Below are 24,484 nucleotides of genomic sequence, written 5' to 3' on the forward strand. Positions count from 1 at the left end.
ATTTAAACATGTAAAAGCAAACCAAAATATTTTATCAGCTCCACACTGGAGTAATCAGTAAAATCGAAAATTGTAAATAAAGACAAATGTTCTTTCTCACCATTATATTGCTCATGTTTACCAGTAAGAAACAGGTTCCATCACCGAAAGTTACGTGCACATCGATTGTAAAAATGGTTTCTTAATCTTTTAAGCGTTAAATGTGAAAGTTAGCAAATATTAAAGAAGTCAATGTTGAATAAAGTACCGTACAAATTAATACAGGTGTATCGTATTATAATCATAATACAAATATATCCATTATAACATACAAAAGACATTGAAACACCGTTTTTAACAACTATTACAATGCTATAAATTTTATTTTACTGTTTTCCAGTGTTATTTGCTAACCTCGAACTTAAATCAAATACAAATTGTACCGCCAAAAATGATTTTCACTTGATTTTATTTAATAATAGAATAAATTTTTCTTTGACAATTTTATATTGTTCCATTATGATTATAATTGTTATGCTGACAATTTCTAGTTATTAACGTAAAGTTAGCGTTGGTTTTTTTTCACTAATTATATCTTTATCTCCATAACATCTTTAATTTTATAATATTTTGTAATTTCAATTTGTCGAAAATAAAACAACTAATTGAAATGAATAACAACATTAGGTGATAAAACCAGAAAATATTAAAGCTTATAATATTTACAGTGAGCATATCTTTAACATTCAATATTAAAAATAAAGGTGCAAAAATTAACTAGAAAAATTGTGCATTTCAGTAAATAATTGGAAAGACGTCTCTAAAACCACCGACACACAACGGGAATAATACTTTATCTAGCATTATAAAGTAGTCATATTTCATTTGAAAGGGTTATATTTAATTGGAATGTCTTAACATGTGGAAGAACTGAAAAGTTATAAATTGGTATTCGTCATAAGATTGTTTTGTTTGTACCATATTTTAATATTGAAGGCCACTCTCTGGTAATATTTTGTTGTCTTAATTGTTGCTGTTCTGTTTAAGAGGTAAATGTACAACATTAGCATAACTGTATTCGATGGTTAGAAATAAATACATTTTGGATTTAATATTACAATGATTCTTTCATGGCTGACTTTATTTCGAGAAAAAAAAAACTGGCCGTTGTAATCTAAATTTAACATTAACTCCCATATCTTAGTTTTGTTATCTTTCTTTGTGTGCATAAAATATATTGATGGTAATGTGCGGTAAGGAAGAACTTCTATATACTTGATAAAGTACTCGACATATGAAATTAATTTGTTGCCGCTACCTCTGGCCCGACAAGAGCAATCAATAAGTTTCCGTAATCGCCAGATGTGTCGTCACGGATAAAGCTCTGCAGGGAACAATTAAACGTCTGCTGGAAGGTGTCAGCGATGTTTCCCAAATCAGACTGTTTAATTGAAGAAAATGAATCGAAAGTTGATTTGTAGTTGATATCTAATCGAAAGCTATACCCGTAGATGTAAACCAAACCCATCAATTTAATTTAATTTAAGTACAACAAGTATAAAAAAAAATTAAGAATAGTGTACGATATATGGCCCCTTTATAGAAATACCGCCCGATATACAGAGAGAACACAGTCACTACTTTACATCTTAGACATTTTGAACCACAGTAAAGACCGGATCGTGCTATTTATCGGTAGCATGTGCTAGTATAATTACTAGATGTTTCAAATTTATCAGTACGATCCAGCTTATTACTGTGTTACAAAACTTTAAAATTTTACAGAAGTTACTGTATCGGTTGGCATTACGGTAAAAAAAAATGTAGAATTCACTGTGTTCGCTTAAGGTAATTGTGTGCATTACGTAACATAAAATAAAAACTACATTATGAGAATGGCTTGCATCATTGTCACATATGGAAAGAGATTATTCGTAGAAAATCCAATTGACAAGGCTAGGATTTCAGACATTACATACCTCACATCTAAAGACAATGATATAAATCAGCTTGCTGTCGTTTGTTCCGATCCCTTTCATTGATTGGTAAAGTTGCTTTGCAAAATACATCCAGTGATCCTGTGCTGCTTCAACTGCAGTATGAAATAAACGGAAACGTATATTTTTAACAGGAACACTATTATAAAATCTCTTTTGATCAGTCAGTTCAAGGAGAACTATCAAGCTAGTCAGGAGTTTCGGATCAAGCAGATCATTCTGTTCATCTCGGTCCAGTTGGTGATGGTTGTCAGATAGGACACGAACGAGATAGGCCATGTCAACTGATTTAATCAGGTCGCACACCTCGACCACTTCGGTTATTCCGGTAGATCACATTGGTCCTGTCAATCAGCTCGTGCAGGTGGACAATGTCGTACAGTTGAGCGGTCAAGTCGGACCGGCATGACTGATGGATCCGGTTCGACGTGTCAATCAGATCAACTAGATCAAACAAGTTGGCTTTGTGTGGTTCGCAGTGGCGTAGCTACGGGGGGGGGGGGGGCCTGGGGGGCCGAGGCCCCCCCATGAAAACGGCTGGCCCCCCCCCCCCCCCACTGGCCCCCCACTGGGAATGGGGTAAAAAAAAATGTAAAAAAAAAATAAGTGCGATTCACTAATATTTTTTGTTCAATAATTTGGGAAATAGAGTTACACAATTTTCTCGTCTGTATATCTGGTAGAATAAGAATAATACAATATCTGTAGTAATCATGAGAATGGTCACACAGCATGGCATGGCAATGGTCGATGCGACCATACACCACGAACCTTGTTGTGCTGCGCGATATCGATATCTGCTGAATATGTTCAGTGCTTCCACCTAGCGCAACAATCTATCAAAAGATTGGCACCGTTTGTACTGAGCCGAGGTATCAGGTATTCATATATTGCCTCGAGTCAAATGAATATATGCAGGTGCGGATCCAGGGGGTCCAGGGGGTCCGGACCCCCCCCCTGCTCTTGGCCAAAAAAAAAAGAGGAAAAAAAGAGAAAAAAAAAGAGAGAGAAAAAATAATTAAATTAAACGCCAATTTTAAACATGTAGGACGTCAGAAAAGCGGTTATCCTCACAAGTCAGCCAGGTGTGTCTTTTCCGTCAAATGAACTATAGTGTGCACGCGTGCTACACGTGCCAAAAATATCTTACAATCTCAATTTTCAGACAGAAAAGTTTCAAAATTGAGGTGGTGTTCAAATTTTTTTGGGCGGTGATGTTACAGAGCGGTAGGCTGCTAGGATGCGCTAACGAATTTTTCATGAGCAAACCCCTCACCCTTCCAGAATCCTGGATCCGGCCCTGCATCAAACAGTGGTGACGGAACGGGAGGGGACTTGGGGCTAAAGGCATTATGATTTTTGTATCATCTCAACTCATCTGATATGTAATACCATATTTCATAGATTGTTTTTTTTTCTCATCAATTGAGAAATTGCAGACATGAGATCCATTTTTTCAGGCTAGGTACATGCAGCTTAGAATACTCGGGAAGTGCCGTTCCCGGCCATCTGGGGGGTTTGTAAAGCCAAAAATTTTCTTGTACGCTCCGCGCCAACCGATGATGGCGCTCCGCTTAGATAGTCTTACGTTCAGGCGCGGCTGGACCAGTCAGATCCCCCCTGTCACAAACCCTGCATCCGCCTCTGATATGTCATTGAATATTCCACAAAACTACTTATTTTATGCCCACGAAACTGTCGAAACATGATTTTCCACTACTGGTAGAGATATAAAATATTGGTAATTCTGAAATTCCTGCAAATATGCGGCTATGCCTGTTCACTACTCACTACTGTATCGCCTTAAAAAATGATGAGTGGAAATTATTTCTCCAGGACCATATCGTATCGTGGGTATTGAGTGCGTCTGATGTACGAACGTACGTAGTACGTCTATGATGATATGCACTGTACTGTACTGATAAAAACAGGTGAATTTCACTCCATGGGAGTGATCACTGAGCACATTCCGGTATAAGAGTGAATTTCCACTCCATTGGAGTAAATCTTGACTCCTAATAGAGTTATATTCACTCATATTAGGAGTGAAGGATAACTCCAATAGAGTTAAATTTCACTCTTAATTTGAAGTGCGCCGAGTGATCACCCCAATGGAATGAAATCCACTCATTTGTTTTTAGAGTGTTGCTAGATATATGAAGAAGAAATTTACATACCAATACATGTTATCGGTCATCGATTGGCACAAAAACCCAGATTCTGATGACAGCTACCTCAAAAAACCCAATAAATGGCCTAATTAGCACCGAGCCACCAATGTGGACCATTACCAAAACATCGATGCGTGTTAGTCTTCCATCCCCTTCCTCTAATGCTATTTAAGTCCACATGTGGGCATATCCTACAAACCTACCGGTAGCCCACAGGGGTTTGAGTTAGGAGAAAGGCCTTGACACCTTGAAACGACAAATGATGCCAACTTCCCTCAAGTTAAAAGTCTGGCTGAGTTGGCAAGGCCAGTCAGCATGAAAGAGAATTTTTTTTTTTGCATTTCTGTCACCAAAGTTGCACATCTTTTTGGTTGCTATTTTGCCTCACAGGTGCCATCTCCTGCGATCTGGGGGTGCTGAAATCTCAAATTTTCTCTGTACGCTCCGCGCCAACCAAGGTGGCGCTCCGCTTAGATAGTAACCTCCGGCCCCCCCACAAGAAAGAACAGCCCCCCCATGGCCCCCCCACTCAAAAAATCCTAGCTACGCCACTGGTGGTTCGGTCAGTCCGTTCGATCAGTCGTATCGATTAGGTCAACCAGACCGTCGAGTTATGTCACTTTATTTCATTCTTTCCATGATGTACCCGGTACGTCTTGTCTTCAGTTCGTTTTTCAATATGTATGTAATCTTACCCAAGACTTTGAATCCTTCCCGATAGATTTCCTTCGGTTGGGTTTTCACGACCTCTAGCAAGTCCGTGTTGGTCGTCTACATTGATTCAAATATGAGAAAATGTGCTACTAAATAGTATTTCACAGCGTTTAATTAATGAAACATCAATGTTGATAGCGCACAAAGAATTATGTCTTACAGCACCTTGGCACCATTTAAGTGTGAAATAATAAGACTTTCTTTGCGCGTGAAATATTTATCATAACGAATTAATCATCTCTGATATGTCATGAAAGTCATAATCCATTCTACACATAAATTTCATTTTACATTTTTCCTAAGATTTCATTTTTTCATTAACTATATCTGATATGACGACTTCAAAATCGGTTATTTGAAATTTAGACGTTTGAAATTTGGAATAAATCCATCTACAATAAATTTCATAATTGATATACCGTCTTATAGGAGTTGATCACGGCAAAGAGAGCCATTGGGTTATTCTTGAGAAGAAAATCCATCAAAGTGGTATTTTCAGGTGTCCAATCTTCTGCTTTCAACTGAAGGAAATGGAAAAGGAAAGAATTTAAGACTAGGCAAAAAGGTTTTTGGTGATACCTGTTTTTAATCGTGTGTAACTCCGTTGCTTGATATACATTTAAAACGCAAAGGACATTGTAGCCTATTTAGGCCTATACGGATATGTCCAAAACAATCAAAGCATGTCCAACATAATCAAAGCATGTCCAACATAATCAAAGCATGTCCAACATAATCAAAGCATGTCCAAAATAATCAAAGCATGTCCAAAATAATCAAAGCATGTCCAAAATAATCAAAGCATGTCCAAAATAATCAAAGCATGTCCAAAATAATCAAAGCATGTCCAAAATAATCAAAGCATGTCCAAAATAATCAAAGCATGTCCAACATAATAAAAGCATGTCCAACATAATAAAAGCATGTCCAACATAATAAAACCATGTCCAACATAATAAAACCATGTCCAACATAATAAAACCATGTCAAAAATATTTAAAGCATGTCTAAATTAATGTTAAACGTGTACGTACCGAAACCAAAAAGTTGGTGTCGCTTTCAACTTTCTGAGAAGTCAGCGATTGGTTTACGTCGTTGCCCTATATATAGACAAACGAGAGTGGTAGAGGTTACCTTTTACATCTACAACAGTAACTTTCTTACATGACACGGTTTCCTCCCTACAAAATCAGTAAAGGAATACGTTTAGGAGAGTGAGGAGAAAGGGAATGATGTTTGGGTGATAACATTTATCTATTACATGTCGTCATTTGCGAATGTTTATTGCCAATCATAATGTTATAATAATGCTTAAAAGTACGTTATTTTTTTGTTTTGTATTCACACTGCGATCATTACTCTCCAGAATCTGATGTACTTTTTTTTCTGTTCTTCTTTGTCGTATCCGTTTGATTATGTACTTATTGCAACGTTTATAAATATCGAATTGATGTTGCTTAGCCTATCAAACAAGCCAAGGTTAAAGTTTAGTAATAATCCAAAGTACATTAGAGATCACACAAAGGATTTCTACGTTTTCTCCATTGCAAACTTTTAATTTACTAGCAATTTCTTTGAGGGGTTAAATTTTGTATTTTGCGTATTTTCCGCAAATACAAAGAGAGCGAGAGAGTTAAATTGAATTGATTAAAACGTATACGGTTGTCATAAGCAGGATGCTTATAACGATTGTGGTATTCTAAAACATATTCTTAGAAAAATGAAATAGTCAGTTCCCTTGAACAATTGCTTCTAGTTCCCTGTTCTTCTTTGAAACATCCTCTGCTAACTTCCCCGCCATCTTTGTCAGCATTTGGAGAGGTCTTGGAACTCTCCGGTAATAAACGTTCAGTGCATTGAAACTTTTGGAGCGGACAAGGATTTGACTAATCAAATCCTTGGAATGTCTCATTTATTTTACCGGTGCTGAGGCCGAGTGGAAAAAGACGGTGGCATTTGAGGCAATGAGGCTAAGCAATCGGAAGGTTCCGGGTTCGATACCCTGCAGGTCAAAATATGGTGGGCTTTTCATTCAAGAGCAATCTACCGTTAAAATGTTGAATTGGAAGCCACCCGACGAGTAAGTTGTAATCTATCAGCCCTTGCGGGTTTCTCCAACATTTTTGGTCACTTCAGCCTCGTACAAATTAACTGAAGCTGCTGATTGCATTTGAGATTAACAATCCATATAGAGACACAAAGCCTTTTAATATAACACAACAAGTTTTTTTTTTTTTTTTTACAATTATATCATTTCCATCATGATACTAAATAATTGATACTACTTTATTGTATGTAGTTGTGTATGTAGTTGCGATTCTTGCTCACCCCCACAAGAGTTAAGACAGCAGCCTTGAAAGGCCCAGATACTTTGGCTTCCACGTCGTCAGCCAAAGTCTTCTTAAAGACTGAAAGACAAAACAAATTAATAAACGTTTGTAATAGTTATCAAATGAATTATTGGATATGGACAGTAAGTAAAGCTATAAACGTAGGCTTATGTCAAGGGAAGGATGACTGGCGTTAAGACCTATCTAGATATGGTACACCGGTATCTTTTCATCTCCGACATTCAGAGGTCAGTGAACCGATTCTCGTATAGGTCAGTAATTATGTTAACAAGATGGCAATTCATCATTGTTGATCTATACTTGAGTAGACAATCGTAATTACTTCGATTGCTACTTATAATAAGGAATTGACAAGGATATATTAATATGCTAATGACTACAAATTTTGATCTCGATTCTGCTGGTATATCTTTACGACCTTTAAACGGATCATATTTTACTTGATTAAGTCTGCCAAAAATAAAATTGAAATTGCTGTGATATTTTTATGTTTCCATATGGAGTATTAGCCATAATATATCATACTGGTAGCATACGCATAATGTGTTACATTTCCCTGTGACTGTTGCTAAAACCATTCAATGCGTTGAAACAGGTCTAGATTCGATTTGGAAAGATAAATTAGCATTCGAAGCAATGAAACCTATAGCAATCCTTGGCAGGCCGGAGTTAGCTGGGGTTTTCATCTTGGAGAAATTTACAGTTTTCACGTCTGAACAGGTCTTCCAAATTGTATAAAAAAAAGCATTGATAGCCAACCATGTGAAATCCAAGTTACTTAATTCCATTCGGCTTTCACACGTACACACGTACAGCGTTTGCTAAGCCTAGTAAAGAAAACTGTATTCAAGTTTGATATATTATCGCCACTCATGGCGTTTTAGAATTACCTGGTAAATTACTACGTTACGGCGGCCGTTATATCATTTACTATATTGGTAGTTCGCTTCTATTACCTTGACAATCCATATGACCCCAAATCCTGCAGTACTAGCGATATTACCGCTACTTTCTAATTAATAGTCAGAGAACAAGGACGAATGGAGCCCCGAGTCCACCAGCAACTTTGATCTCGATTCATATAGATACATATTTGCATCATATTAATTAGTATAAAGTACAGATGGTAAGGTCGCAATTGAATAACGTTATACACTACTCGCCTATATCATTTGTTTCAAAACAACAGAGAGTAAGCTTGTAACGGTGTGGAAAAAAATGTGCTTCTGTTATTACTTGTATATAATGCATGCCATATTGCTGTGCAACATCTGACACAAATTTGTTTGGAACCATTCTATTATTCGAAGAAGGTTATTCTCGAAACATTTTCAATTGAAATAATAAAAATAATGTAGTCTCTTGTATGATAATTATTACACCACCAATGGAAAAACGGACTAACTAAAATCATCATAAGGTTCAAAAGTTTGTTTAACAATTAAAAGAAAAAATCCGACAATGTACGAGGATAATATAACAACTATTTTTTTTTTTACAGCATCTTCCGTATGGTATATTATAGAGATTTGCTACTTCCATGGCCTAATAACCCCGATTCACACTGCAGAAAGAACACAGTTACTAATATTAATCCTAAAGTTCTGTACCAGAGTATAAACTGGATCGTGCTATAAACCGATAGCATGTGCTATTGGGATTACAGTAAAAACTGGGGATATGTGTAAACCCAACAAATCCAGTTTGATACATCTATTGGGATTACACATATCCTCAGTTCTGACTTATCAATGCTCTATAGATTTAGTTTGTTACAAGTGAGGTTCATATACAATATACTTACGCTCTGCATAAGCGGAAGCAATCACGTTTCTTTCCTAATCATTCCAAGCAAAAACAAGAAAAAGAGAGAGGGAAATATTTGTTTAATATTTACTTTAAAAGAAGCTGGAGCGGATGTCGAATTTAAATTGCAGCTTTCTATATCTGGCAAACAAGTTTACAAAGAACGCTGACTAATTGACTTTCAATTGCCCATATACTTTGTGAACAATCAATTTGGTAACGTTATGTGATCAAAAGCTTAACCTTTCTAACATCCATGATATTTGATTCTTGTCGCTATACACACTAAATGATTACAAGGAACAAGGAAGTAACTTTTGCCTGTCTTTGCCATACATGATACCGTACTTGGTGCAGTTGTTTTTCTTTGATTTTCCGCTATTTTTAATCCAATGGAACATGACGAACCTCGAAAATTTTAATACTACCAGCAAAGAAGTAAAGCGTTCTGTGCATTTGCATAACAGCATTATAAAATGGTTCAGCTAATGAATAATTAAAGCACTGGTTCAGTTACATATGCAACAATTAAACTATCTAATTACTATTTGATTTAATTATACTCTACCCGGCTCCCTATGAGAAACAGTCACATGACTCTTAAATAAAATATGCTACAGAAATTGTGAATCAAATATCAAGCAGTATAACCGTTGCCAACACTCATCTATATGGCGACAACTCATACTCTACCCTGCGTGAAGATTTGATGTACTGAATCCTGATGTTGCGTCCATCAGGTAATATCATCGGGGTGGGGGGGGGGGGCGGTTGGGGGTTTGGTTTAGTTTTCTTTAAGTATGGGACTTCTCGATCCCTTTAAGATAAAATGCATGCTCTTGTCAAATTGATTTAGTGCAAAAGAAGTCAGTAATGTTTGAACGTTTTAGGGCGAAAGAACTATGAGTAATTTCTTGGAAAGAATAGTACCAGCAATTTCGTTTAAGTGGCATTCTTATAATGACAGTAGTATAATAAAATATTGTCCCAGTAACAGGGGACCTGCAAATCATCCTTCCCAGGCACCAACTAAATATTGAAGTTAGAACAAACCCTCTCTACAATGCAAACTTAAATATTGCTCAGAGAATACAAATATGAAGGAATCTGACAACAAGATTGGAACCAATAAAACGGTGTAGTTTTTTAGTTTCTTGAAAAAGTTGTTCCATTAAGTACACATTTATCCCATGACGATATTTGTTTGTTTGATCATAATTTAACTATAGTATATAAGCTAATACTAATTAAAAATAAAAATTATTCTTATGGAATTAATTTAGTATGACAATATTATATTATTATTATTATTATTATTATTATTATTATTATTATTATTATTATTATTATTATTATTATTATTATTATTATTATTATTATTATTATTATTATTATTATTATTATTATTATTATTATTATTATTATTATTATTATTATTATTATTATTATTATTATTATTATTATTATTATTATTATCTTTTTGGCAAGAACATGGTTCGACTATCTCTCTGAGTATTACAAGCCTTGTGCTCTACATACTGAACTAACCAACACAACTTGAAACCAGTTTGGTTCGATACCAAATATAAAGCAACAAAGAAAGATTTTTTTATTATGAAAATAATTATTTTGCATGAACAGATTCAAGTGAACGTATGCTTTACTCACCACACTCGACAATGGGCTCAACACTTCTAGGACTGGGATATCTTTACATCCGGGTAATACTCCCTACATAACAAGGAATAAATGTCGAAATGAATATCACATAGAGGGTTATTTCTAATGTACTGAATACTACAGTGACGTGCATAGGGAAATCAACCTTTATGGAAGGGCCAGAGGCAAATAAAGGATTTTATATGGGAGGAGAAGCGACTATGGGTCGTTTATAGTAAGAAAACAAAAGGCTTGGACGTCAAATGGTGCATTGCGAGGTATAGGCTATTAATAGATTGAAAGTATGTAGCTCTTAATACAAGCATGTGCTGAAAAAAATACGTTTTCTTTTTTTTTGTGTAAAATTTAAAAGAATGTGGGTTGGGATGAGGGGGGATTTCCACCCAGTGAAGAAATTCTTCCCCTGAATGTAGGAAATCCCCCGAATGTCTATAAAATGTGGGGCCTCCGCCCCCCCCCCCCCCTCCCCTTTCTGGCACACGCTACTGAAATACTAGCCCATCTAACACCAGTCGTGCACTTGCAATAGGTGAGTTGTTCTTGTAAAAGGTGAACGTATCACTTTTTTTTCTTTTCTTTTCTTCTCTTTTCTTTCTTTTGTATTTTTTTTGAAAAATTAGTGTGAACAATTGACGATGAAACGGCAAATTTGTTAAACCTGGAAACGCAAATGACTTATTTCTCTCTGATATCAAATGAAGAATTACATATTGGCAAATTAAAGGTTGGCACAAATTTCATTCAACTGTAATGTTACATGGTATTACTATATATCGACCAGGCTCTCCTGGTCCTGAGTTTATATTTTCAAATAATAAATCACATATAAAAAACATCATATAATATTGAAATCCTAATCATGTTTGTCAAAACGTGATTTAATTGTAATAGACGTCTTATATATAACACACTAATAGCTATTTCATTTCAACCTTCAACTCTCTACCTTCAACTTTTTTTATTATAATTGTACTCTGAAACAGAGAGATCGTGACCTTAATATAACTACAATGAGACGACATGGCTCGATGAAGAAGCTATGGAATTGGAAAACAAAATTTAATCAAGCGCCCACTTGTCGCTTTCAAGTTAGTTGGGTATGTCAATTAAAGTACCGACGGCAAAATGAATTTAAAGCAAAAACATTGAACAAACTGCCTCAGTAAAGCGACAGTGTGACGACTCCGTGAGTGGTATTAACCCTTCAGATATACTTACACAAATCTTCAGTGCTGTTAAACCCTCACATATACCTACACAAATGTTCAGTGTTATTAAACCCTCACTTATACCTACACACATGTCCAGTGTTATTAACCCCTCACATATACCTACACAAATGTTCAGTGGTATTAACCCCTCAATTATACCTCCTCAAATATACCTACACAAATGATCAGTGTTATTAATCCCTCACATATACCTACACAAATGTTCAGTGTTATGAACCCCTCACATATACCTACACAAATGTTCAGTGTTGTTAAACCCTCACATATACCCCCTCACATATAACCCCTCACATATACCTACACAAATGATCAGTTTTATAAACCCCTCACATATACACCTTCACATATACCACCTTACATATACCTACACAAATGATCAGTGTTATCAACCCCTCACTTATACCCTCTCCCATATACCCCCTCACATATACATACACAAATGATCAGTGTTATGAACCCCTCACATATACACCTTCACATATACCCTCTCACATATACCTACACAAATGTTCAGTGTTATGAACCCCTCACATAAATACCTTCACATATACCACCTTACATATACCTACACAAATGTTCAGTGTTATGAACCCCTCACATATACACCTTCACATGTACCCTCTTACATATACCTACACAAATGATCAGTGTTATGAACCCCTCACATATACACCTTCACATATACCCTCTCACATATACCTACACAAATGTTCAGTGTTTTGAACCCCTCACTTATACCCTCACCCATATACCCCCTTACATATACCTACACAAATGATCAGTGTTGTTAAACCCTCACATATACACCTTCACATATACCCCCTCACATATACCCACACAAATGATCAGTCTTCTGAACCCCTCACATATACACCTTCACATATACCCTCTCACATATACCTACACAAATGATCAGTCTTATGAACCCCTCTCATATACAACTTCACATATACCCTCTCACATATACCTACACAAATGATCAGTGCTGTTAAACCCACACATGTACACCTTCACATATACCCTCTCACATATACCTACGCAAATGATCAGTGTTATGAACCCCTCACATATACAAATTCACACATACCCTCTCACATATACCTATACAAATGATCAGTGTTACTGAACCCCTCACAAATACACCTTCACATATACCCTCTTACATATACCTACACAAATGATCCTTTGAAGATGTTTAGCATGGAAATCCGCCGGATCTTCAATTAATCCTTCCAATGCCATTAAATAGTTTCCGCTAACCTCCGACCGAATTTCTTGCACAAGATCCTATTTGATCAAAAGAACGAAATTCTTTTCTGAGCGGGGAGAGAGGTGGATCATTTCAATTAAACAAAAATATGCAAACCAATCCACAGATGTTACATTAAGATGATATTAATGTGATCTTCAATATAGAGCCTTATGTTAAAGGATAGCTTGTAAGAACGGTACCTTTCTGTTTAATTAATTTGCTCCTTCTCTTATTCCATTCGCTTAGCTTAAATCTGTAGCCCCACTGGTTTTCTGTAACTCCAAATGTACTTTCTCGAAAAACTATCATTTTTATTTTTTATTACAACAATGAGAAAACTGTCATGTATTTTGAAATGTGTTATATGCAGCAGTGCCGGGTGATTGTAAAGCATTGTTTTTAATTTATATATTTAAATTATTGGCAAACTTACAGAATAATGTAAACATATGTTTCTAATTAATATCCCGTTACTCCAATCTTGGCAAATATAATATGCGCTTGTGCAAACTAATTAATATTTACAATGTTATGTAGAGCTATCCGAATATCATTAATTCAAGTCTGCATGCAACATTAATTATAGTAGATTGGCAACAGTAAACAGATGTTAGAGTCGGTTATATGTCAGATTCTTAGAAAAGAAATCGCAAAATGTCGACAGTTGCTGCTGTTCTAGAGTTAACCATAGCATCGATATAATGATTCTAAATAAACTCAATACCTAATAGTATTGGACACCGCTATCGTGTGATCAATTTATCTTACAATATTGACCAAATATACATATTTTCCAGGTAATTTTAATCTTAACGTAAGCGGAGATGTGTGATGAAGTATTGTCTTGTCCCTGAAGCAGGTATTGTCCCTGCTTCTTTATTTCTTGCTTTTTCGGAGGCAAGCAAATTAAGCTGGAAAATAATGTATCTGTAGAAAAAAACCAAAGGACTATACTTCCGTATATAGAGCATTAATTGACAAACCCCAATGAACTTAGTTATGATTTTGTTACAAGGGTTTAGAATCTAAAAGTTTATTTCATGTCTTAAAGTAAGTGGTATATTTAACATTTTTTTGTTGTTGTCCCAGTACCTTGTTATATTTAGATTTATAAGCCTCTTGGATCGATTGACGTTGTTCCAAACTTCGACCCGCAAAGATGGAAGTCACAATGTTCTCGTTGGTCCCTGAAAAGTGCAAATTTAGAATAATTGTGATATGTTTGTATATTTGGTCTTTGAACTTCTAACATTTCATGATAAATAACAGCCGATTAACACAGAGATATACAGTAACTACCGTAAATCTTAAAGCTTTGAACCACAGTAAAAACTGGATCGTGCTGACAAATCTTATAAATCGGTATAGCATGTGCTATTAAGTTTACAGTAAGAACTGAGGATATTTGTAATTCCACACAATCCCAAAAAACTGGATTTGTTGGAATTACACATATCCTCAGTTCTTACTGTAATCCTATAGTTAGCACATGCTACCGAATTATAGCACGATCCAGTTTTTACTGTGGTACAAAACTTTAAGATATACAGTAGTGACTGAGTGTGTTCTTTATGTGTATCGGGTGATAATAATGGCACAATAAACTTTTACAAGAACCACCATGAACCACCTCTGTTATGCCATTCACTTGTCAATAGACTTAATTCTCATTTCAACCAACATTATAGTCAATTTGTTGATACCTGTTCGACGAAAAAAAAATAACAAGAAACTCGGGAGACGGTACTCGACTTTTTGTTCTGTAGTACATTTGTAAATTAGACGTTAAAAGGGAAAGTAAGTCTGGCTGCGTTTTAAAATATCAAGTAGGAACATATATGAAAATAACGTTATAGCCCCATGCCGAAAAAAATGCACGAGTGGGAAATATTTTCATTTTACTGGAAAGAATATCAGTACATTATAAGGTCATGCTGTGATATGACACAATATACTTCGATACAGACGATGTTTCTTCTGGTTTTATTCGAAACGAATTTAATACGAATCAAGTAACAAATAACGAAAAAGCGAACAATATCGAAGGAGCAAATTCTTCTTAAAAATCATCTTTTGTAATACTTAAAAAAAAGTCACTCAAAAAAAAGAACCTGTAGGGGAAAAACAAAGAACCAAACGACTGGTTCACTCTCCATCCAAGTCCCTTTGTATCAAGACGGTGTCTCTGTGACCGTAATCAGGCGTGTATGACGATTCCCATAGAAAAGGAAACGTATACTATACCTGATCTAAGCCAAAAGGCCAAGAAGCGATCATCTTTTGTGATATATTCAGTAAAACGATGTACACACGTTGGCCCATGTGGTCTGATATAGAACTTACCGAATCCCTTAAAGGCCTCGTACAGTTGTTCGGCATCTTTGTCCGCGTTGAATTCAGTTGCAGCGACAACTGTTGGCTGCATAAGATACCGAATAAATCAAAATTATATTATATAAACACAAAACAAGAAATGCGTTCTTAATTTTCAAAAAATCAAAAGTTAGTCAGGTAAGAAAATAACATGTAGATTAGATTTGAGATCATTTAGTTATTTAGACCACGCTAATACAGAAAGGATTGGAGACATATGAATATTTCATTTATAATATCATTTCGATGGTCTTATCATATTTCTCATTGAAGAGACTTATAATCAGTGAGAGCCAATCTGTGACATTTTGCAGGCAGTGGTTGTATAATCTTCCGTGTTTACTTCAAATCAAAATGTATTGACATCTCCAGCTCATCTGATTTCTCCTTGCTCAATGTATATATGGTGCGAGGAATATTAACATTCATACGACAGAATGTTTCTTTTATGCTAATGAGATAAAAAAAATCGGTGTCCAGTGGCATGAGTAGCTGGATATTATGGTTAAGCAATCTTGTGTTTCCGTGTAATGCTATATAGACATTCTATTTTGCTCGTATAAAAGTATAGGAGTCATTATAGGCGTAAGAGGCGGGAAGGAGTGGGGTGGAGGGGCTGGGGGGGGGGGGCTGTAGCCCCCAACAAAATATTTTTGTGAAAATATCGGGCAATATTCTGCGAATTTTTCGGGCACCTACTAAAAGAAAAATATATTGCAATGATGTAGCTAAAGAAAATCAATAGTTTTCACCAGCACTTTTTAATATTCGGTAATGCACCAGTGTGTTTTTCAATGGTTAAACTTATATCATTATTATTATAATTATTATTGTAACGACTTCCCAAAAATGATAACCAATATGGAAGGGTAATAACACGGCAAATGATTGTAAATAATTGGCATGCGATGCTATAACCAACGCACGCAAAAAACGTTGAACGCACGCAAAAAATGTTGGTTATACTTTTCTGGGCAAGTCGTTACAACTCCCCCCCCCCCCTCACCCCCTCAAATCAAATTGAGCTCCTTCGCCTATGATTATGTACATATTGTCCTATTCCTTGATAGGTCCGAGTTTTGTAGAACTTTTGTACCCCTCCGTTTTCTTCTATGACTGGACTACGTTTTGCCTCTTACGTTATATTTATATCGGTTAGAATTGAACAACAAAAGTCCATATCAGTATATGCAAACTATATATTGAGAGGTGTTTCATATTTTTCTATGTATTTTGTTCTTGCTCTAAATTAAAGCCATATACGGATGTTATTTGCATTGGTTAAGCTATATATGTTTGTATTGAAAGGATGTACATGTAAACAATGCTGTTTGTATTAATAGCCTGATTTGTAAACTGTCACTTTCCCTATACGATACTACATGCTGCCTATTACTGTAACGTTTCTAGCTATGCTCATGACCACCTCTTTAACGTTCTACTGTATGTGAAGTGTTTAACATAAATTAAATTGATATATAAATAAGTCCTGTGGAGCTCGGTTTATAAACTAAATATGGTATTCACTTAACATAAACATGACAAGTCAACGCTTACTATGCTGGTAAAGAAATATATTGTATAGACGATATGTATTAGAATGGAGTATTATATATGCCATCATTGTTCTCTCAAGCATTGGAAATAACTGGAAACCTTTCACAAGGTTATAACCCGGTCATTATATAGTTATAAGGAGTGCCAAACAATTAAGTGATGCAAAAGTTATCTCTTTTATTTCGCGTAAACATGAGATAAAACCAGGGCAGGGCTAGAGTATATACATTGCAGTTACCTCACACAGGTCAATCCACGTCTCGGACGAAACAAGCATCTCTCGCTACTAAGAGACACCGCTGCCCTCCACCAAATGAATTAAAGTCTACAATAGTGCCATTTTCCTACATGATGGGTGACCGGTACCTCTCTTCGCCGGTATCCATCAACCCTTAGAAAGTCGGTATTCGGTTGGCCGTTCATCTGATGCCAATGACCCACTACGTCTAAGAGTTAGATACTTTTAGTCAATTTTCTTCTTCTTTTGTTTAGATGTATCTGTAAAGTAAGGTCAAACCATATGCAGCCCAACCCCAATCGCCAGTCAACCCCACCCCCACTCCGACGAAAACAAAACAAGGATAAAATGAGAAGTTGAAGAAGTAGCGACCTCGTTTTGCGATCTTTATCCCATAAACAGAATACCCCGAGTATATATGATAGTGTTATGGAGCATCGCCATTTTCACCTGTACCTATATATCAAACAAGAAGTCACACTAAATTCACATACAAGTGACTGTTTCAGAGCATTCTATAGAAATGTGTCTCTGTATGTGTTTTAGTATTGGGTATAAGCCTACCATGCAATTGTATTCACGCAACTGTTTGCACTATGTGGCAACCTAACACTTTTTTGAAAATGTATCTGGCAACAAACCCATATTGGATGATAATCATCACAACAATTCAGCTGAAACTGTCTTTGTGTTTTCTTTATAATTCGTAAATATTTATCCAAAGAGGAATAGATTATTTATACAAAAATATATATCTCGAAATATGATCTCTATTTGTTGCTCTTTAATATCAGTTCACGCTGTTTGCAACGCGGACATTTCCTGTAGAATTTGTTATGTAAACGTCATGTTAAAAAAGAGGCAACATGATTGTAATGCAGTCTAGAATTGCTGTGTATGATAAGTTGAGTATTGTGGGAAAAGCATTACGTTAAAACGTCACAGTGAAGTTGTATTTATTGACAGCATATGGCCGTGTTGAATACACTATTAAAAAATGTAGTTCTTTGGAACGTAAATATATAATATTGTAAGAAAAGACACCATCTAGTCTAAGACGTATTTTATCAACCTGTCGTAAAGAAGTCAACAATTTCAACAACAACAAAAAAGCCGTTGCAACGATTTTGTACGGGTATCGAACTGACAACGTGAATTCACGTCCTTAAAATTGGCCTTTGAATAAAGAACGAATGAACCGTAATCGTTTCTTAAGGTTAAATTTAGTTGATCTACTTTCAGTTTCAAACTAGAAATTCATTGCGTCGATTATCTGACCAAGTTCGTGCAAATGCGAATGAATAACGCACTTTGTAAGTCCTTCCTTTCAGACGGTTTGCAGTATTATATATAATAATTACGCAATCTTTAATGACTTCCTTTAACAAGGTTTGCAGTACTATAGATCATAATTATTCATGAGTTAAGTCAACTGTATAAACCATACTGAAATTGTGTCTCTGATATTAAAGTGAATACTGTCATTTCATTGTTAACACATATCAAAATCTACACAGCTTGCAAGTAATACAAAACATGCATTAAAATCAAACTAAACGCTCTTTTATGACTAATTAAGCATAATATGTGCATAATTAACCTCCTAAATCCCGAGTGACAAGTCACTAACGGTCCAGATATATAGTATCGTAATTGAGACAAAATGAGTATAAAATATTTATTTATATATCCACACAATGGTTAAAATGACGGGTGTTATGTCTTTACTATATGAACACCATTCAAGAGAATTTACTACAAGAAAGAAGAAGAAAGAAAAAACCCAGACCAAAACCAAAGACTTTGAAAACTGTTTTTTTACCTTCTTGTCTCCCATCGTGCTTTGTTGTTCTTCTTCTGATTATTTCGTCGTAGTATGTTATGAGCAGATGCTCGTCAGGCAGGTCAAAACTCAAAATGAACTGTTTTCTTTCATTCTTCCGTGTTATGTACCCTCCTCACTTCCTGATGTTTGGAAATACCGTATCAGTCTTCGGTCTCCGTATGCTATATGACGGATAACTTGATGAATCATGGAATCCCCGCTTATTGCAAAATTGCACGGTGGTTTTTCCCCAATATGCTCAAATGCATGCGCGTGTGTTGTGTAAGTCATTCAAAAACCCGTAATTATACCCCACTGTAATAATAATTGGCAATATTGCATAGCTAATCACAGACCAACGATGCGTGTGTTTTACATCACAGACGAACGATGCGTGTGTTTAATTTAACAGTATACAGTACTACACGAAATGGGCAAGCCAGTGCATATTAATTTATTCATCTTTGCACCAGTATCTCGTGTAATCTTTTGGTGTTGGCAGTTATTGCTAGCTATGACTTTTGTCGTATGTTGTTCATCTCACGCGGTAGCCCAACAGACCATATCAATGAGATGTAGCCTTCTATGGAAAAATGTGTGTGATTAGTTGACAATAATTTGCGTTGATATGTTTGTATATAAAGTTGGGCACGATGAACGCTATATTTTGAGAGCAGACGTTGGTGTCTTTGCTCACCAAGTAATATAGAAAGTAATACAATAACGAGTACATAAGTCCAATCAGATAATGTTGCAACCCACCATTTTACGACAGCGCTGTAAATCAATAACGTGTCTAAAGCGACTTCGAATGCCAATCACAAATATGTTTCAAAAAGGCTGTCTTAAATACAAAGAAAGAACAAGGTTATGAACGATGATGATTAAACGGTGATGGTATAAGGGAGGAAATAACGTCTTGTTTCCCCTTTCTGTTTAAAAGATGGATGCGTAGAAACAATAAAATACATATAGATCATGAACAATGGTATTTCGTAATTTAAGTTGTTTTGGGGTATTCCTGAATGGTGTCATAATGTCGACAGGAAGCAACTTACATTGAAGAAGTAAAGTTGGAAACAATAAACAGTCTAACAATAAAATCAATGATTTGGGTAGTTTATTTTGCTATGAATGTGCAAGGTCACATCGTGCTGTTATGGGGAAAAGCACCGGCTGCAATAAATTATAAAAAAACAAAATTATAGATTGTGATAAATGTAGTCTCATCCAGTTGCTTAGGGAAGCAACTAGAAGTTTTGAAGCATAACGTTAAACGACCAAAAGCTAGTACAAGCATTCTTAAAGTTGTGTTTGTGATAATTGATTCCTTTAAAGTGTTATTAACGATCCATAGGGAATAAAACTGCTTAAAGTAATATAAGTATAAAGTGTCTCGTATAGCATGTTTCCATGTATAATCAGAATGAGCATATTGCTTTGTGTTCTTTGAATTTGAACATAACACTGTTTTTATTATACAAGAAGTCAGTGCCGGATCTAGGGCAGTGCCACCGGGGACCCACCCTCTGCCTCATAGTTAAGGGTCCCCACATACGTGAAAATTGTCACCGTCTGATAAAGATGCATGGGTGGTATGATACATATATCGTACACGATATACACACTACCGCATGTTTCATCGTATACTCTGAATATGTGATATAAATTTACGTGATTTTCAATTACCAAGGTTACATACTTAAAGAAATATCGAACCTTAGTGCCGATAGTGCATATACGATGCAGTTTTGCCTATAGCAGCTTCCAGCTTAATTTGATTGTGAGTTGATAAACTTTGAAATCAATGTGTAACTCTAACCGTAATATGTATTTGTTTTATAAATTAGTTTTAATAATATCGTTACGATGAAATGTGCCCACATAATGTATTAACGTTACACTGTGGTGACATTACTATAAACATGAACCAATGAAGATGACGGACGCAAAGATAACGCGCGCATCCAATTATATGTGGGAGTGAACCGTCCAACCTCAGTAATCCATTTCAATCTCACACAAAAGTCAATAGTAGTAGTTACTAGTGGCACATGACTGCCTTCAGGAAAACAATATTGATCTACTTTTTAGTCTCAATTGACCTCAGAGAGAAGAATTTTGCCCTATCCCCTTCCCCTACCTCCCACCCATACCCCCCCCCCCGAGCCGCCTACATGGGAATCATCCTCAGTTAACCCATGGCCACTCATCTATCAAGTTAGTCAATGAAAATTATGGTGGGTATACTTCTTCATTTTGGAACTAAATTATTACAACTTGGAAGACCATTTAGGTTTTGGATTGGCATAAAGAGCGTTCTTGCAAGACATGATACTGCTAGCAACTTAAAGATTTCGACCTCTTCTTGAGTTACTTAAGCGAGACACAAGTCTCAGTTGAGTACTTAAAATATACAAGAGGGTGAGACTAAAACATCCCCGGGCCCCATGAATACCTAAACTTTCCAAGGTCTAAATTGTTCGCCAATGTACATTGTTACACACCTTGTCTTTACGCTGTTGGCAAAAACATGCATGGAGATCATATTTAACCTCCACCCCTTTTACATTAACAAGTTCCTGCGAATAATAAAAGCCGAACAATGGTACAACACAAGAAAAACCATGGCGATTAATAGTGAGTGTGTGTCGAAAAGAGACCTCGAATTTCCCTAAAAACTTCGAACTTACAGAATTCCTGCAGGTAAATCGGTGAAAGTCTTAAAAAAAAATTCTTCAATATAGGCCTATGCCTCTCGTGCCAGTCAGAAATTAAGGTATTTGATACGACTTGTTTTTTGGGGTGTAAGAGGTCGGGAAAGACACAACCCCTCACGTAGCGCGAAATGTGACAAATTTCACATACTTGATTTGCGTTTGTGACCCCCTCAAACAGCTGGGTAAATTATATGATACGATATGTCTTGTGATATGATGTTTCCGTCGTAAGGCGCTTCAGCAAGCCATGGGCATATAGTGGCATGTGGCATATAGTTGGACCGAGAATTCGAACACCTATAAGCCGAGCACGTGGCATGAACGTTTTAATATGTTTTAGGGGCGTTCGAACTTTGCTTCCAGTTCAACCTTCGCTCCCGTCATTATGCAACTACAGAATACTTCACTCTCACACACACATACCACTAAGCATCATAAATGCTAGGTATTAGTTTGCGAGTTGTGAGAGTGAACATTCAAAGAATGATGTAAACTTTTAAACTCATTAATGTGAGCGTATGTTTCCCCCAATGACTGCTGTTTTCCATTGTGACTCCATATTAAAACATCCAACCCTGGCACAGCACAGCAGTATAGCCACCCGTGTCTACGTTGGCTCCAGAAAGTTCATTCTTGCACTCTAGTCAGTGGACATGATTTTTGTACATGGAACGTTAAGTCTCTAATATTGTGTACAGCGGTATAGATTATTGTATGCCGGGGCTTCAATCTCAAATGTGGGGGACATAAATTATGACTGAACATGGATAAAACTGAGGATTGGCCCGTAGGGCACACCGCGATCGAACGCCTTGGTGCCTTGGCTCAAACTCTTTTCGGGTATCTATAAACGTGTCTTCGATTGGCAACCCGTATACTTCGCATGTTGGTTGCCCACATTATTCTATAGGTAGCCTACCTTATTGATTTTATGTTAGGTCAATATAGTCAGCTGACGGAAACAGGATAAAACACTGCAAACATTGCACCAGTGTCTCAAGAACGGTGTTACCCATTCTGAGTTGGACAAACCCCTTGATATTAGCTAAGGCCAAAGTCATTTGACGTCAACTGGCTCAAATATGAAAATGTTGTGACCACCATAGCTAAGGATATGTAACATTGAAAAGTCTCCTACTTCAATGAGAAGGTATTTATTTTGATAATGGATTGATTTTTGTGAATTTCGAAATTCATCAAAGGGTGAACAGTGGCCGCTGCAAAACTCATACAAACTATTGTTTTTGTTGATGATATCTTGCAAGGATAGCACACGGATAACATTGGCTCATGTACCCTGTTACGATAAAGTCTGGTTTAAATATGTAGGCCATATTACAAAGGCGGCTCTGCGTATTAAGTATTTAAGACGCAAGACGGTATAATTACAGCCTTTTAACTTTTCAAATTTATTTCAAAATATTATCATTGTTCACTTCAATAAGAAATAATGCAAAAACAGATTTCTCAAATAGAAGCTTAGCTGAGCTTCTGTTGCGTTGCTGCTCTTGTTCACATTGCCCTAGTCCTTTATCTACCGAATCCATCTACCACGATTGTCTTTGCGCATTGTAAATATTGTAGCCTATATGTAACGTCCCACTACACGTTTTTGGACATTTTAATAACACAACATATACAGCCCACTGTACATATTGTCCTTGCCACTATTTCTACCAAGACCAGCGGTTTTGCAATGCATCCGTACCCCGTACTTTTATCAATGCTTTAGCGGGTCTTGAAAGTGACGAATTCAGTATCTAAATCAACGGAGTTGGTACGACACCTAGAGCGTAATATATTCCTTTAACGCTCAGCGTCGCAATGGTGACCAATTTTCGTTTGACCATATAAGCTATGCTCTTGCCGACAAAAAATACGGAAATTGCGGACGTAACGACAGTTTGCTGTTGTTTACCTTACATTGTACAATGGCAGACGAACATTTGAGACATTATGTCAATCTGTCAAACAAGCCAACACGTTTTGAGCCCACTTCAAAGACAATCAATGTATATTATGATGAAGTTCGGAAGCAGGTGATCTATTTGAAACGTTGGACCGTTTTTTGTCTGTACTGATTAGGCTCCAGGTGTAGGAAAGGCTGTACTATTACTAACTTAGGCCTAACGTTAGGACTGCTGTAGGACTATTCTAGGCTAAGCTGAGTCAAGTCAACAGGTCCGCGTAACTTACACGTTCTCCGCAGCACCTAAAGGGTGTTGTTAAATAATAGTCCTGCTAATTAGTGAAAGAATTTAATGAGACGTCTGCCTCTCCATTTCTCTCTGTAACTGATTTTTTGTCAAAGTTTGTTAAGCATGTCTTTAGTTTTTATGAGCTTCTGCTCAACAGGCGGAAAATATACAGGGGGTAGTTCCACGAAAACAAAAGTAACGGACAAGGCCTATATTAGATTGTACAAGACAGGCAAAATGTGTAGGCAACAGTCCTTTCTTTTTCAGCTCGATGAAACAAACCGTGGCGCATGTTGTTATTTGCTATGTGGCTAGATAAATAATGAAGCACAATTGACTTTTAGTGAATGTGTATCTAAAGGCTTCATAATTGACACTACTTCATGTAATT

The 24,484-nt window shown here is 36.3% G+C and overlaps 2 protein-coding genes across 2 annotated transcripts in view; one reads left to right on the top strand and one right to left on the bottom strand.

Moving 5' to 3' along the window:
• Nucleotides 1–89: 89 nt before the first annotated feature.
• LOC139972989 (annexin A13-like) lies at nt 90–19,453 on the bottom strand. The gene is made up of 12 exons (XM_071979332.1): nt 19,173–19,453; nt 15,526–15,601; nt 14,275–14,369; nt 13,104–13,217; nt 10,687–10,749; nt 9,017–9,050; nt 7,190–7,269; nt 5,896–5,961; nt 5,281–5,382; nt 4,843–4,918; nt 1,959–2,071; nt 90–1,420 (listed from the first exon to the last, which is right to left on the bottom strand). Exons 1-12 carry the CDS (start codon nt 19,185–19,187, stop codon nt 1,280–1,282), a joined length of 975 nt encoding a protein of 324 aa, XP_071835433.1. The 5' UTR covers nt 19,188–19,453; the 3' UTR covers nt 90–1,279.
• A 4,292-nt stretch (nt 19,454–23,745) lies between these two features.
• The window catches only part of LOC139973261 (regulator of MON1-CCZ1 complex-like), a 28,948-nt gene continuing 28,209 nt past the window's right edge, over nt 23,746–24,484 (top strand). The window contains exon 1 of the mRNA XM_071979810.1: nt 23,746–23,934. Coding sequence (XP_071835911.1) covers nt 23,827–23,934 — 108 coding nt within the window. The 5' untranslated portion in view covers nt 23,746–23,826. The remainder of the gene's footprint in view (nt 23,935–24,484) is intronic.

Source organism: Apostichopus japonicus, chromosome 9 (genome assembly GCF_037975245.1).
Source record: "Apostichopus japonicus isolate 1M-3 chromosome 9, ASM3797524v1, whole genome shotgun sequence".
Taxonomy (NCBI): domain Eukaryota; kingdom Metazoa; phylum Echinodermata; class Holothuroidea; order Aspidochirotida; family Stichopodidae; genus Apostichopus; species Apostichopus japonicus.